The 15462-nt window shown below is 36.9% G+C and overlaps 1 protein-coding gene across 1 annotated transcript in view; it reads left to right on the plus strand.

Annotated features, from left to right (window-relative positions):
* Positions 1-15462, plus strand: part of SLCO2A1 (solute carrier organic anion transporter family member 2A1) — a 37117-nt gene that overhangs the window by 17349 nt on the left and 4306 nt on the right. The window contains exons 2-13 of the mRNA XM_072407636.1: positions 1448-1585; positions 2771-2933; positions 4527-4754; positions 4835-4933; positions 5674-5807; positions 8188-8266; positions 10746-10910; positions 11720-11906; positions 13794-13923; positions 14122-14291; positions 15154-15218; positions 15332-15455. Of these exons, the coding sequence (XP_072263737.1) occupies positions 1448-1585; positions 2771-2933; positions 4527-4754; positions 4835-4933; positions 5674-5807; positions 8188-8266; positions 10746-10910; positions 11720-11906; positions 13794-13923; positions 14122-14291; positions 15154-15218; positions 15332-15455 (1682 nt within the window). The remainder of the gene's footprint in view (positions 1-1447; positions 1586-2770; positions 2934-4526; positions 4755-4834; positions 4934-5673; positions 5808-8187; positions 8267-10745; positions 10911-11719; positions 11907-13793; positions 13924-14121; positions 14292-15153; positions 15219-15331; positions 15456-15462) is intronic.

The raw sequence follows: 15462 nt of genomic DNA on the forward strand, positions 1-15462 counted from the left end.
GACGACGGGCGCTGTACACAAGCCAGATTCTCGTCCGATATTGGAGTGTGTACGTAGCATTAGATTGATTATGGATGCAGCCATCTTCATTTTCAACAGCTTCTGCAAACCTAAAGCTGACATGCAAGTGATACTCTACTGAAACTTTTCTCAGCCTTTCTACCCCTGAGAGACTGTTCAAGTAATTTTTAGTTGTTAGAGGACCCCTGCTATAACCAATGGAAAAATGCTTTTTGCATTGGCTGCTTGTAGTAAGAATTCCCCCTAAACATTAGTGGTCTCAGAGTACCTCTTTTACCGACAACTAAAAATGTTCTTGGTTTAATGAAGCTGGTTCTGACAAGTGGTGTTGGCCGTGCAACTACACAGACACCATTCATAGGAGACACAGCTTAAAGAACTCTAGGCAACTTCTGGAGGAAACTTAGAGTTCCATGAAACCCAGGTTGAGAATGGCTGCTCTATAGCATAACCTCTTAAGTGCTCACCCATCAACTACATTGAAAGGTATTTAGACAGGTAGGGTGGATGAGTGGAGGAGCAATCTCAAAGAAGGGCTATCACTTGCAAAAGGGGATGGCTTATTTAGGACATTGACTCTTTCTATAGTAGCTTAATTTGAGGTTAGAAGACACATAAAGTTAAACGGCACATTAGAAGTGAATTCAAACATTGTAGAAAGAAACATCATTGCAAGTAATCATTAAAATGGTAATTGTTTTTGCTGTTCCCTGCAATTTGCTGATTGGGTTCCTTTAACAATGTTGTTTGTGAGCTAAAAAAATCAGTTTACAGCCATCCAGTAATAACCTGAAATTTGTAATCTACCCTCAAGACATCATTGGGACAAGAATAAATTACTGAATGATAAATTGTGGTAAATTCACATCAGTAAATCTTCTCTGGAGACAAGCCAGCATATATTAATATTTGCTGTATTATACAACATCTGTTTATATAGAAAAGGCATACTTCCTTATCAGTTCTTCATAAATCGGTGTGTTTGTGTACGGTGAGTAATAGAGCAGACAGCAATTACAAACTGAGAATACAAGGGTGTAGGGTGCAAGCAGGGAATACAATATGTCATTATAATACTCAATGTCACAAATCTAGGTAGGAAGGTCATTGATGCTCTGCAGAATTATATTTAGAAATCATTCAACCCTAAGAACACATGACTGATAAAACCTTTGCATATTCCATGAATATGAAGGTTACAGCTAAATAAAAACCAGATTGCACTATAGAGGAGAGAATTGGTTCTATATGCTAAGCCAGTCATTCCCAACCAGAGTTCAGTGGAACCTTAGGGTCCCTTTAGAGGTTGCAAGGGGTTCTTGAGCTATGGTTGACTATCCTTTTTCTCCAATGCATGACTACATAGTTCCAGGCCTAACAAGGACTCCATGGAGAACTAACTGATAATATCTTTTTTACTTCCCAGGTGTTTGTACTTTGCCATGCGCTCCTTCAACTCTCTCAACTCTTGTACAGTGCATACTTCAAGAGCAGCCTAACTACAATCGAGAAGAGATTTGGTCTTTCAAGCTCTTCTTCTGGTCTCCTCTCCAGCATCCATGAGGTATGTAGAACATTCTGATCCGCTACTACAATTCCCTACGTCAAGAAAACAGTTCAATGCGGGGCTTAATGTTATGAGTGGCTGGAACTCCCTCTTCACTTAAATAGCACAGCTACTACAATTCCCTGCGTATATAAAACAGTCCAATGCGGGGCCACACATAGGCAGGAGCCGCCGGTCTATAGAGTCAAGTGATGCTGGGAATTGTAGTACTGGCGCTATCTCAATGCAGCAGGCGCCGGCTGCAATTCATATTTAGGATTCCTTTGGGGGTCAAAAAAAAGGATGTTGCGTGCCGGATTTGGCCCCTGGGCTAGAGTTTGACACACCTGGAGTACAGCACCATCAAAACATAAACGGTGCCTCCAGAAAACAGTGTAAAATTTGAAAATGCAGTCCGAAATCCATGCCGGAAATCTGAAGGAACCGGATTATCAATGGCTGGATTTTTGAATGTCAACCTGTATATATATATAGTGAAAAAAAAAAGTGAAAACAAAAACCCAAAACTACCAATTAGATATGAGCTTTTATTCTTCAATGTGCACCAAGAAAACAAAAGCTTGCTTCTAAATGGCATTTTTGGACAATATTGCCCTTTTTTACTCCATTAAAGTTATTTTTGTTATATTTCCAACACAACCTAGCCCAAAATCAATGATGCTGATGATTTAGTTGCCAAGTACGGATAGTAGTCTTCCAATCAATCTTTGTATCCCTATGTGTTCTTTTGGATTTTTGGCCTCAGGTGAAACATAATATTTAGCTTCTTCCAAAGTTTAGATAAAGCCCAGTTCCCACTTCACTCTGGCACTAAGACTCGCCCCTGTAATTTAACTGCTAATTGTCAGAACATCCAATACCCTTATTAGAAACATGTAGTAGACAGGTCCACTTTAAAACACTTGACTGTCCCAAAGTAGCTCTGGCATTGAAACATACACTCTTTAGTATTACTGTGAAGGTCACATGGCATTGAAAAAAAACCAGTGGAAATCATTTATATGGGCCTTTTGCCTTTCATAGAAACTTACGTAAACCATGTTTTTTTTCTTTATGTTTAACATATGTCAGTCTTTCCTGCCTGGATCAGCACATACTTCTATCTTCAATCAAAAATAATAATAATTCTGTCATCATCCTGCTCTTTTACTGACCTGACCTTTTTATTCTTGCATGTTTTAGATCAGCAATGCCGTGCTTATAATCTTTGTCAGCTATTTTGGAAGCCGCATACACCGGCCACGTGTTATTGGTATTGGTGGCCTGTTGCTCGCCTTGGGGACATTCCTTCTGACAGTGCCGCACTTCCTTTCAGAGAAATATCAGTACACATCACTGGAAAATGGTATGTTTGTGTTTAGTAGACTGCTGAGCTTGTAAAGTCTATGTTATACTGCCCACAAAAACTTATGAGACATGCTGTATCTTGCAGTTCTTAAAAGTAAGTGGATGTGGGAACCCATGAAAAGCTGGTCCGAAAATGTAACTGTCAGTGCAAAATAAAAAATATATATATATTATATAAAAATATATCGACAGTACTTATTATCTCTTTTGATTTTAGTTGAAAAAAATGAAATGTTTTTTTTTATTTTATTTTTTTGCTTGGGGCATATTCCTATGGGTCCACCTGACCCACTCTGCATGGGCAAATCTGGGGAAAATTCGGGGTTGAAAGGCCATTGGATTAAACCAAAATGGTGACATGAGCTTTAGAATTCTTTTCTCTAAACAGAATTTTTTTTTACAGGAAAACAAAATTGTATTTGGGGCTTGTTTCCACAGGACCCCTGAACCACCCCCCCCCAATACTGTAACTACCATGTTTGTACCAATGTATTTGATAACTATTGTAAGTGAATATTTTATATTTCTCATGATTACAATACATTTCTTTATGGAAATACATTTCTCACTTTTGCTCATCACACATGTTGACAAGGAGGAACCTGCTGATAGAGAGAGCAATGTGATGAATGATAACTTTATTATCCTGCTCCTGTTTCCTCATTGTCCAGTTGCAGGCTGGAAACGGGAAACTGAACAAGCTGCATCTGCAAAATTGCAGTATGGTAGAGAAAAATCAAGTCGCCAACGGAATATTGTGTGCTGGTGGGGCTGTGTAAATCTCAAGACTACACCGGACATTTACAACCCATTTAACAGTTATATGCATATGGGGTCTATTTATACAGCAGTGAATATAACTTTTACCAAATACTCTCTGGTAGAGAATCAAAACCCGCCATTAAAACATCCACCTGGATGATTCCAGGGAATTCTTGGTGAATGTCACATTCACTGTTTCATAATAGACCCCTATGTAATATAGGTGTGTACTTAGTGAGTACTGCTTAATCTTTCAATTTTTAAACTTCTAACCCCAAGTCTATTATAACTTATTGGGTAACCTACTCAGTAAGCTGAACCACTAATCTGCTGCATGAACCATCACATAAATTATAGATGAAATCAAAGTCTGATCTGAATATTTTTGTACCCAATCTTAAAAGTCCCACACAGAAACATACCATAAAATTATGGAGACCAAAACTCCTACTGAGCTACTGAGCACATTTCACTTTGTTTAAAGTTTCTTTCATCTCTTCCAAATATTCAGTAGCTGATCATTGCCGCACCCTGCTAATTTTTTGAAACACCCAGCAGCACCCTTTATCCCTGGGATTATTGGGGATGGATTTTAGCATCTTATGTTGTTTTGTGAGATAAATATAGCAAGGAAGCTGTTTTCCCCATTGCATAGATGAATATATATATATATATATATAAATTCTCAACAAGAAAATAAGGTTCTCTTGTTCCTAACTGGACAGTGATATTTAGGACCTAAAGAAAGTTCCTAAACAATATTTGTGTACAGAAGAACATGTCAGCTTAAATGTTGCCTATTTTCTATTGTGTTTTTTTTTCTGGACAGGAAATACCTCTATGCAGGAGTTATGCACTGGAAAAAACCAGACATCTTATTGTTCAAGAACACAAGGACAAAAAACGCCACAGACAAAAACTATGGAAGCCACCAGTATGTGGGCCATCATGGTTGTAGGACAACTCCTGGCTGGCATTGGCACCGTCCCCATCCAGCCTTTTGGCATCTCGTACATAGATGATTTTGCTGAACCAAACAATTCTCCTTTGTATATAGGTAAGGATCTTAACAAAGCCTGGACATGTTTAACTTTACCTAACTTAAATGAGCTAATTATTTAACCTGTTTGTTTTCAGCCATTTTGTTTGCGATATCAGTGTTTGGTCCAGCTTTTGGTTATCTTCTGGGCTCCATGGTCTTGAGAATGTTTGTTGACATTGGCAGAGTTAAGATCGGTAAGTACAAATTAGAACAAATATTCACTTGCATGAAATACTTCCGTCACGTTTTACTTTCTTTTTCCTACATTGCTATAAACTACAAGGACCTAAAATGACCCATTTCTCTAAGTGGAAATGCAGATTTTTACACCAATGTTTCTCCTAAATAAGACACAAAAGCCAAGCAGTCTTTGCATATCAAGGGTTATGCACAAATAAAGTATGACATCCAGGCAACTAAAATGTTTTGGCTGGAGGTGTTGTCTTTAAACATCCAATTTTAAAGTAGATAAATCTCCTATTTTAAAAGCTGAACTCTGAGATAAGCAAATGTTCTTGAATTGTGGAGTGCTTTGCGTATTTCTTTAGATCTGTGCAGTGATCCAGAGTGAAACTTTGCCCCTGTGTAGGAACTAAAATAACAAACAGTTTCTTCTGCTCTCTCTCCGGTACAGCGAGACCGGTATCTACCACGGAGTTCCCCCCACAGATCTGCTCTGTGCTGCACAGTGATAATGTTATATGTTTGTCACTTCTATTTTTATCTGGCAATTCAGTAGAACACAGTTTTACTGTGTTCTACTAAATTTGAATAGAACACAGGTTCACTGCAATATTGTTAGATGACATCCAGATGTGGAAGCAGTATAAACATGTTTTGAAACAAATGAAAGAAAAAATTTCAGGAAAGCCAAGGTCATATATTTTGTCTATATCTGTTGTCTACATAACCTGTTGTTTTTTTGTGTTTTCAGAGGATGTGGAGATTAATCCAGGTGATCCTCGGTGGATAGGGGCCTGGTGGCTAGGCCTTCTCATTGCTTGTGGTTGTCTGGTGATTACTTCCCTCCCGTATTTCTTCTTCCCAAGACACATGACAACAAGCCAGGTAAATATCCGGCACACAATCTTAAAACCTCTAACCACGTGCAAGTTTTAGGTTTCAATTCAGAAAGCGTAGTACATGCCAACTGAAAAATCATGTTGTTTACCATTCTCCACGTATGCTGAACCTAAAGGGTCAGTTTACCCAAATCTAGTAGATATCGGAGCCGTAAGTCTGCTAAAAGGACATTTCAAGTGGAAGTTCAAGCATCTTTTTTTAAACATAAATAGAAAGGGGAGGGTTTTGAAACTTGAACCTTTTTTATATTTTTTTTTATTCTTCTCTCCAAGGACTGCTTTTTCTTAGCTGATAATGATTACCATCAAGGAACTTAAGAATGAATCTCCCCAAAAGGGAAACAGGCATCAAAAAAAGATAAAGATCTAACCCTTGCCCATTAAAAAGATATATATATATATATATCTTTGGTGTAGGTCTTCTTCAAACCTTAACTTATAATAAAATGTTTGAGGCAACCTAGACTTTCTCTAGTAGATACTCTAGATAGTAACTAATCAAACAACAAAAAGGGGAATCCTTTGAATTGTTTTGGTGTAGTGCAGGCTATCCAAACAATACTTTCCTCAGACAGCTTATTAAATGTGGCCAAGTTTTCCCAGAAAATAAATCTCTGAGAGTGTTTGTGTTATAACCAAGTGATTAAATTTGTATTTTTGTTCAGGTTAGATAGGATAGAGTAGAATCTGGTTGCTTTGGTCTAGTACCATAGGCCTTTACGCAGCAATACCAGTCTATCCCAGGCAATTCCATGAATCAGGAATGCTGTATTTAATGCAGTTTCTTTTACTTGCAATGACGTTAAAAACATTAAAAAGATGTTTATCAAAAATCAGGTAGGAAATCAATTACAAAGATTTAAATTACAATTTGCAATCCCAGTGCAACTTGCACGACACATGCTGAAATAGGTACAAATCTGTTTACAAATGTGTCTGATTTGTGTGGGTGCATTAAATGAGCCACACTGTGGTCAAATTGCACGTCTTCTTACCACTAAATTGTATAATTATTGGTTTTAGCATCAACAACAGAAACTTGTAAATGCTGGTTTTCATGCACCTAATTGAACTCCTATTCAGCTCCAAGCTGTTGATTGACAATAGACCTCAGTATAATGGGATTTTAGGCTGCTCTATAATGGGGTTTTAGACTTCTGTAAAATTAAGCACAGGATGTGAGTTTCCTCATTGAATGCTGAATTATTTTATCAAGTAGGAGCTTCTCTATCATGGGGAATGGAAGTGAAATGATCTATCATCTGAAAATAAAAAAGCCTTCCGTAAGAGTGAATATGTTTATGCACAGACACCACTATGCTATGAGCAGACACCACTGTCATCACTCTTGGTGAAACAATATTGATTGTTTGGAAAAATCTAGCCAATTGATCAATCTCATTCCCTTCTCAAGATGTTGCAGTGACACAACAGCCATAAGATATTCTCCTGATTTTATGATACCAAATCATCTTATGTCAATGGGCCATGTCAATGAGCACTGGAAGAATTTCAGAATACTCCATTTTTTATTTAAAGATCATGAATATTTCTGGGGTCAACACCACTTGGTACAGCCATTTCCATGACTCTAATGATGTTTTAGCTATACATAAAGAGAGTATTGTAGCCACCACTGTATGGGGCATTGTTTTCAACTTAAGGCTTCTTTTGGATTGATCACCCAACAATTTCTCTTAGCAGGGATTCTCCCGAAAATTTGTTAAAGTTTTCCTCAAGGTTAAAACGGTTAAAAAAGCCTGCTCTCTAATACTCCCTGTTTTCTTTGCTCTTCTGTATGGGGAGACATGAAAGAGCTGGGCCAGGTGTGTAGGTGCTCAGAACAGTACTTAGAAATCTCCAGAAGAGAAGAGGGGTATGATAATCAAGAGAGGAGGGGCATGAGCTAGGGGATTTGGCCTTTTAAGTGCATTGTTAGACTGTTCCTGGATGGTTAAATTGTGTTTCCCATGCTGCTCCTGGGCATCTGATAGCCTGCTAGCTGTCTACCAGCTACAACTGCAGCAACCTGTGATGGGCTGTTGATGGGGATTTGTAAAGTACCCCTAATACCCCTGTGACTCCTTCATAGCACCAGATACTGCTTGCAGTTCCGGGCATGTGGTTGCGCTTATGAGGCATTAGGGCACTACTTCAAAGCTGTCTGGGAACTGCCACTTCATCCACTTTGCTAGCAATTTCAAATAAAGTTATTAAAAATAATGGAAAATAAAAATTTTGAAAACAAGCATTTAATATACTTTATCTTTCTGACTTTTTACCTACATTTTTTTTTACACTGGATCTCAATAAATGGTTAATATTATGTGTTTTCCTCTGTAACTTGTTCCTGTTTTGTGTTTTAGAAATCAACAGAGGAGAACGTTCTGAGAAAGATGCCGGATGCTACTAGTGAGGAAGGCTCTCTGTCCGCCTTTATTAAAAGTAAGGAGACAGCACCACAGGGGTACCTAAACTAGTCATATCACAGGAAGGGCTGAGCAAAACTGATTCCTCAAGAGCAGCAAAATAATCCTGACATTTCCAACTGCTTACGCTGCACATTTCATTCTTAAAGTACCTTGTTCTCTCCCAAATGATAACAGATAACTAATGACGACTAATAACGGATAATGACGATGTAATGATAATCACAGCCCACACATCAGTGGCTGGGGCTACTTCTGTTATGGAATTTCATGCTGAGATTCCGATTTTTAAAAAAGAATATCAGACAAAGCTGGTCTATAATTGAAAAGTACAGCAAGTACATTAGATACATTTTTTTTATTTATTTTTATCCCAAATCCCTTAAAATAACTTTTCCTCTTAATATTTTTTTAAATCTGATAATGTAAGGATAAATACACTTTTTACATGATTACATGGTTCTTCACTCGTGAAGTGAAGTCTGTTTGGGTGGTTTTTATTGCTTTATATTGGGACTAAGTAGGATCCTAATATGAGTCCTTTGTGTATAGATCATCCTATTTTTCCTAAATATGTTGTGATTTATATACCATGTATACACCCAAACATAAACTGAACTAAAAAGAAGCCAAACCTACTTTTACCTGAAACACAGGAAACCTACATTGATTTGAGTATAAACCTAGGGTGTAAAATGCCGCCATCACTGCTAATATTCAAAGCAATAATCAACACACATAATAAAATCAATGTGAAGAAATACATCCATGCTGTGTTATTTTCAAAACATTTTAAAGGGACACATTTTAATCACATAGGCTCAGCCAGTTTACCTTTTGCCCCTTTTTAAGGTTCAAATATATTGTGTATAATAGTTAATACGATGGGTCACTTTGTATTTAAATTACTAATCAATAGATGATGTGCATTGTCGCTAACCACCAAAAGATAGAGCACTTATGCACTATGCACTTATGTGGTATACTTCAAGTGTGTATTAAATTTTATCATGTCTCAGATGGCAAGAATTTGTTTTACATTTTACATGAGAATGCAGCACCATCTGTTGGTGTGACTCAAGTATAATTCAATTTTCTTTTTCTAATAGCATTTTCAGGTCAAAAAAATCTCGGCTTATACTTGAATAAATGGGGTATTACATTTGTGTATGCCTAAACATTGCTTCACTCTACATTTATTGGATACTAACAGTAATTATGTAATATGTAAAAATACCTATAATATTTAAATAATGTTTTGGTTTTAGTAGGAGTACATGTAGTAACTGCATGTATGCCTGCAGTTACCATAATGAAAAAGGGAAAGCACTAAACTATACAATTTGTGAAGATTTACTTGTTTTGATTCTTTCACCTGATCAGTTATGGGCTTTTCAAATTAAATTATGTAAATGTTGTAAAATTTCTGTAAAGAGACCTGCAGTAAGGTAAAGGTGGTACAGGGGACTTTTTTTGTTCCTTCTTACCAGTATAAATCATGTAATGACTTTTCAGAAAGAAATATTAGCATTAGTTGGATTGTAGAAAGTGTTTCAAGGCAGGTATTTGTTCAGTTTATGGTGTTACTTTGCAGATTTCATAAGTACCTCTCTAATGAAGGTGAAGTGTTGGCACAGAGAACATTACAGGGTGTGAAAACGAGTAGTAGTGTTGGCAGAAATGTTGTGTTTGACCACAAACTGTCGATGTGTACTTACAGTATACACAAACCCCTTGATGAACGCTGTGGTGACCAAACTGTTTCCATAGCACACTTGATTCTCTACTAGTCTCCAGCACAACCACTTAGGAAAATCAACAAGAAAGGTTTTGGCAGAGGAATTCTGCATGTTTTGTATTGCCAATTTGGCATTAAAAATGTGCTGACAACCATCCTGCGTCATATGGTTACAAGGCAAGGACACGTTCCTTTTATTTTTTTTTATATACAACTCAATAAAATCATTTCCAGGTGAATTTTTATCTAATGCTTTGCTGATAAATGCAAGTAACTGATTTCATTCTGTGTTTGAAACAAAATATAGTAAACTTACCATCTTTGTTATACAGGTGCAGAATATACTATACACTATATTGTATATTGTATACAATATATATTATACATATACTATATATTGAACTTTTTTTATAACACAAGAGATCCAAGTGTTCATCACAAAAACAAACACTTACAAAAAAAAAACACTTACAAACTGAAAATATAAATGTTTATGGATGTACATATTCCGACTATAATGTGCTTTGTAAAAGGCAGACAGTGTAGTCCGAGAAGGAGATGAAGGACTGGGCCTGTCCAGGACCCTATGCACCCCTAACCTCCTTTTAGCGTAAACACTGCTTTACCCCTTCATGCCAATAAAACCTTTATAATTACAATTTGGCATAACAACAACTACCACAGTTTTTTTAACAGATACCAGTTTGTTTTCTGCTGCATATAAATTATTGAAAACATTTCTTTTGTATGTTTTCAGAGTTCCCACGATACTTTGCTCGTCTGCTCATGAACCCGCTCTTCCTACTCCTGGTGTTGTCACAGTGCAGCTTCTCCTCAGTCATTGCTGCTCTGTCTACCTTCCTCAACAAGTTCTTAGAGAAGCAGTATGGATCCAGCACCTCATATGCCAATTTCCTCATCGGTCAGTGCCTCCTCTTTAAACTTTTCTATGCCCGTAGATGTATGCATGGACTGCAGTATATAGGAAGCATACTGTATGTCTGATACATGTAACACAGGCTTTTATATTGGACAACAAATGTACAAATTCAGAATGCCATTTGTGTTACATTTTATGTTTGTCTCAACTTTTTTTAACATGGGGGAACCCCTTGAAATATAACTCAGGTCTCATAAACATATACACTGATTCATAGTAAATTTACACATCACCATTATAATTTTCAATGGTTCAACTCCACCAAAATCAAATGTTATTAAATTTGGATAGTTGGTTATTGTGAAATAACCACTGGTTTTATGTGTCTCTCAAATGATGAGCTTGTGTCTTTGTCCCCATCTCCTTCTAATGAACCATACTGTTTTGTAGCTGCATGCCCAATTAAATTGCCCGTTAACTTTATGAAAAAATGTGTTGGGACATTGCCAATATTAAGTGACTGTGCAATGTGCATGTGTATCACTAGAGTTGCCAAAGAAAAAAAATCAGTTTGTTAGTAAATATGCAAAAATATCAGTGTTTCTTTAATTGTTGCCAAACGCCAACCTAAACTTGAAGCCCAGCCTTGGCCTTTATATTGCACAGTTAGCTTCTTCAGCAGGTCCCATTTCCTGGCTCAAACCATTATAACTTTTTCCTTTCAATCCTTGACAGTTATACAACTTGCAACTTAAGTTTAGCTACTTTGGACCAGTCAGTTCTGATTTTCTCACTGCATTAATAGTATAGTGAACAGACACCCAATAATAATATATATCTTGTGTATGCAGGTGCTGTGAATCTGCCGTCTGCTGCTCTAGGGATGCTGATTGGAGGAATCATCATGAAGAAGTTTACTATTTCAGTTAAAGTTATTCCTCGCTTTGCTTTAACCGTCCTTATTATGTCTGTCCTGCTCTGCGTTCCTCTGTTCTTCATGGGCTGTTCCACACAAGAGCTCGGGGACAGCACTGGAAGGTATAAGAAGTACATTGTTTGCATTTTATTTATTACATTGAAATAAGAGTTAAAAGATTAAACAAAATAAAAACAGACAATAGACCTCTCTTTATAAAACAGGGAATCTGACCTTCCCTCAGACATTTTCCGGTGGGAATCATTTACTGCCAATAAAACACATGGGCCTGGAAGATTCTCACAAATGAATGTTTGAGGGAATGTCTGATTCCCTGTTTTAAAAATAGAACCCCTGAACTCAATGATTTAACAAATCTACCAGTTGCTGCCTCCCCAAAACTTTCAATGCATTCTTCTTCTGATAACTGTTCATGACAATCAAACCAATTTCAGATTTATTTTTTTTAACACAAATTAAGGAAATAAAAGAATTATCTTGCTATCAACAATGACATTTTAATTTTATCAGCCTTTTGCAGATGAGTCTTGTAGTTAGATATCAGTAAAAATAACATATTCAAATATCTCCCAAGCAATGATTACTCTCCTATGTTCAAACACTGTAAACTATATTTATGCAATGTTTGTAATATTGTTCGTGCCTAAATACCAAACACACCTCAAAATAACTGGCAGTATTGCAGCAATAAAGAAGAGGAGACACTGTATAATAAATTACATTTCATTCCATGAAATACATTTTTTTTACATTTAACATTTAAAAAAAAGACAGCAATAATAAGTAAGACTCCACAAATCGAAAACATCTGCAAAATACTGGTGAAAATGATTTACTGGGGCTTTTTATCTGATTGGCATCATCATGAAATTGTCAGAAGTGATTGAAACAAATAACATGCCGTGCCGGAGTGGCATGAATGTTTAAGAGAAAAGAAAACAGTTCAAGGGCCAATTTCAGGATATTCTCTCATGCAATTTTTTTCTGTGTTATTTTTGATCAGTTGAAAGATTGAAACATAAACTGATCCCTTCCAATCAACTACCAATATTCTATGGACTGTATAATTTGTTCAACAATTGATCTTGATAGTACCTTCAAATAACTACTACTTTTTAACCAGTTCTTGTATTCCTTTGGATACTCTGGGTTTCTGACTTACACTGGCATTGGGCCCAAAATCTACCACATTTCCTAGTGTGAGTGACCAATAAACTTCGCTACAAGCACTACATAGTTTATACATTTTAGCAGTTCTGTTATCTTACCATGTACATTCCTAACACTTTTTCTTTATCCTTCAATGACTTACCTAACCCACCTTCCCTCTCCACACTTCCATCCAAGGCACTCAGTCCTACAAGGTTTACGTTCCCTCGGTGCAAGCCCTTTCCTGTTGCCTATTCAGCACAGTACAGCTCCATCAATGTCTATGGGGCTTTGTTTTGTTGGGAAAAATCCCATAGAAGATAATAAGGGTTGTACTGAGCAGCTGTCAGAGGTAGACAAGGACTTTCAATAGGGAATGTAAACAAAGGTTGGGCATGATTCTTCAAAACTCAGTAAAAGCAAAACTGTAGGGAGGGTGGTTTGTTCATTGTATGGGATGGGGGTAGAAGCATGAAAGAAAGTGTTAGAAAAATACACTTATCATTTTAACAACATTAAACCTGAACTCCAGGCAGATATCAATTAAACTCACATTCTAGCTGATATCTAATGACCTGTTCCAGCCTAAAACTAGGTAATATACATTGAGTTTTCCTTTATGGTTGCCATCATACATCATAGGACATAGGCACTGGAGGATCCCCAAGAATGTCTTGTGAAACTTTTGCTTTTTGGCTTCTAGGCTACTTTAAATATAATACTTACTTGCCATTAGCCACAGATGATTTTCTGCTGGACTAACTTTTGCTACTAAGTACAATTTTGTGCACCAGTTTATAAATAAAACTTAGAAACTAAAAAGTTATGTTGCTTTGCAGTGCCAATATGACTTGTATCCAACAATGTGGTTGCTCAGAACATGCTTTCCATCCTGTGTGTGGGTCCAATGGAGTGGAATACCTGACACCATGCCATGCCGGATGCAATACTTATAACGTCTCCTCCAAAGTAAGTACCGTGCTTCACATAGTTGTGATTCCTAGGATATCTTCCTCAAATATTTGTGTTTCAGTGCTCTCCATCCTCTTATCAAACTTAGTAATATATGATTACACTTGAAGTGCACTCATATCGTGACTCTTACTGATAATTGCCAGACTGCTATGCGCATTTTTTTACAACTATATTTTGTTTTTTTTATTTTAGACATATATGAACTGCTCATGTATTGGGACAGGTTCAGTTGGGGGAACAGCCAAATCAGGATCTTGTCTTGTCAGCTGTGCCCACCTCTTGCTGCCTGTCATGTTCCTCATCTCATTTGCTGGACTCATCGCCTGCTTCTCTCACAATCCTCTGTACATGATGGTATTAAGGTAAGTTCCATGAGTATGCATCTTCTATGAGGTTAGATTGATCAGGTTTCCTAAGACCAGCACCAGACCAAAACTAATAAGCCCATGGCTACAGTTGGTGATTATGATTGCTTATGCTTACCAAGTGATAACTTATCACAGTAATATTGGCCCATGTGTACACTGGGATCATCTGCTTCATTCCCATGTAGATGGAGGCTGTTGATGATATTTGCTGTGGTTGGAGTTACTGCATATCTGTGATAACAAATACTTTTTTGCTTTGTAATGAGAATATTATCCGATGACACAAATGGCCTAATTCATTGAAGCTCCCAAAGACTGGAGACGATAGACAATCATAGGAGAACCTGGGTAATTCAGCAAACCTAAAATGGATTTCTCCAAAATCATTTACTAGTAATTGGTAAATGTTATCAATCCTGGACTAGATCCATTCTAGAGTTGCTGGATTACCCGGGTGCTTTCATGAAAATCTATTTTCACCAGTCTTGGAGAGCTTTGATAAATCTAGCCCAAAGTTTAAAAAAAGGGAATTGTTTGCAACTTGCAAGTTTTCCTTTTGTAAATGTTTCATAAAAACCAAAGTAAATTAGAAAACAACACCTACACAACATGTAGAAACATAGAACAAAAAAAATGATAGTGGATTCTTTATTTGTTCATATTTTTTGTTAATATCTGGCTTTTGGCCCAATTGGCAACCTTAATACATAGGTCCAATTGATGAGTAGTCTGTACCTTTTTGGTGCTAAACCCAAATATGCTTGAAATGGTTGCTGAACAAATTCCCTTAGGGATCATAGTTTTAAAGTTTTGGGAGCCTAAATTTTGCTTAACTTACTATTTCACTGTTTTTTAGGGTGGTTCCCCAAGATGAAAAATCATTTGCTATTGGAGTACAGTTTCTTCTTATGAGGCTTCTAGGTGAGTGTAAAAACTGTAAATGACCACTAACTAAATAGAGTATAATAACAAGAACACGATCCATAGTTCAGTCTAGTATTTTAGTTGCTGACTCTTTACACTCTTTTTCCTAGCTTGGTTGCCAGCCCCGGCATTGTTTGGACTTGTCATAGATTCTGCATGCATTCGGTGGTCTACATCATGTCACCTGAAGAAAGGAGCATGTCGATATTATGATAACGATCTGCTGAGAAACAGGTATTGT

This window comes from Pyxicephalus adspersus, chromosome 4, assembly GCF_032062135.1.
Source record: "Pyxicephalus adspersus chromosome 4, UCB_Pads_2.0, whole genome shotgun sequence".
Taxonomy (NCBI): Eukaryota; Metazoa; Chordata; class Amphibia; order Anura; family Pyxicephalidae; genus Pyxicephalus; species Pyxicephalus adspersus.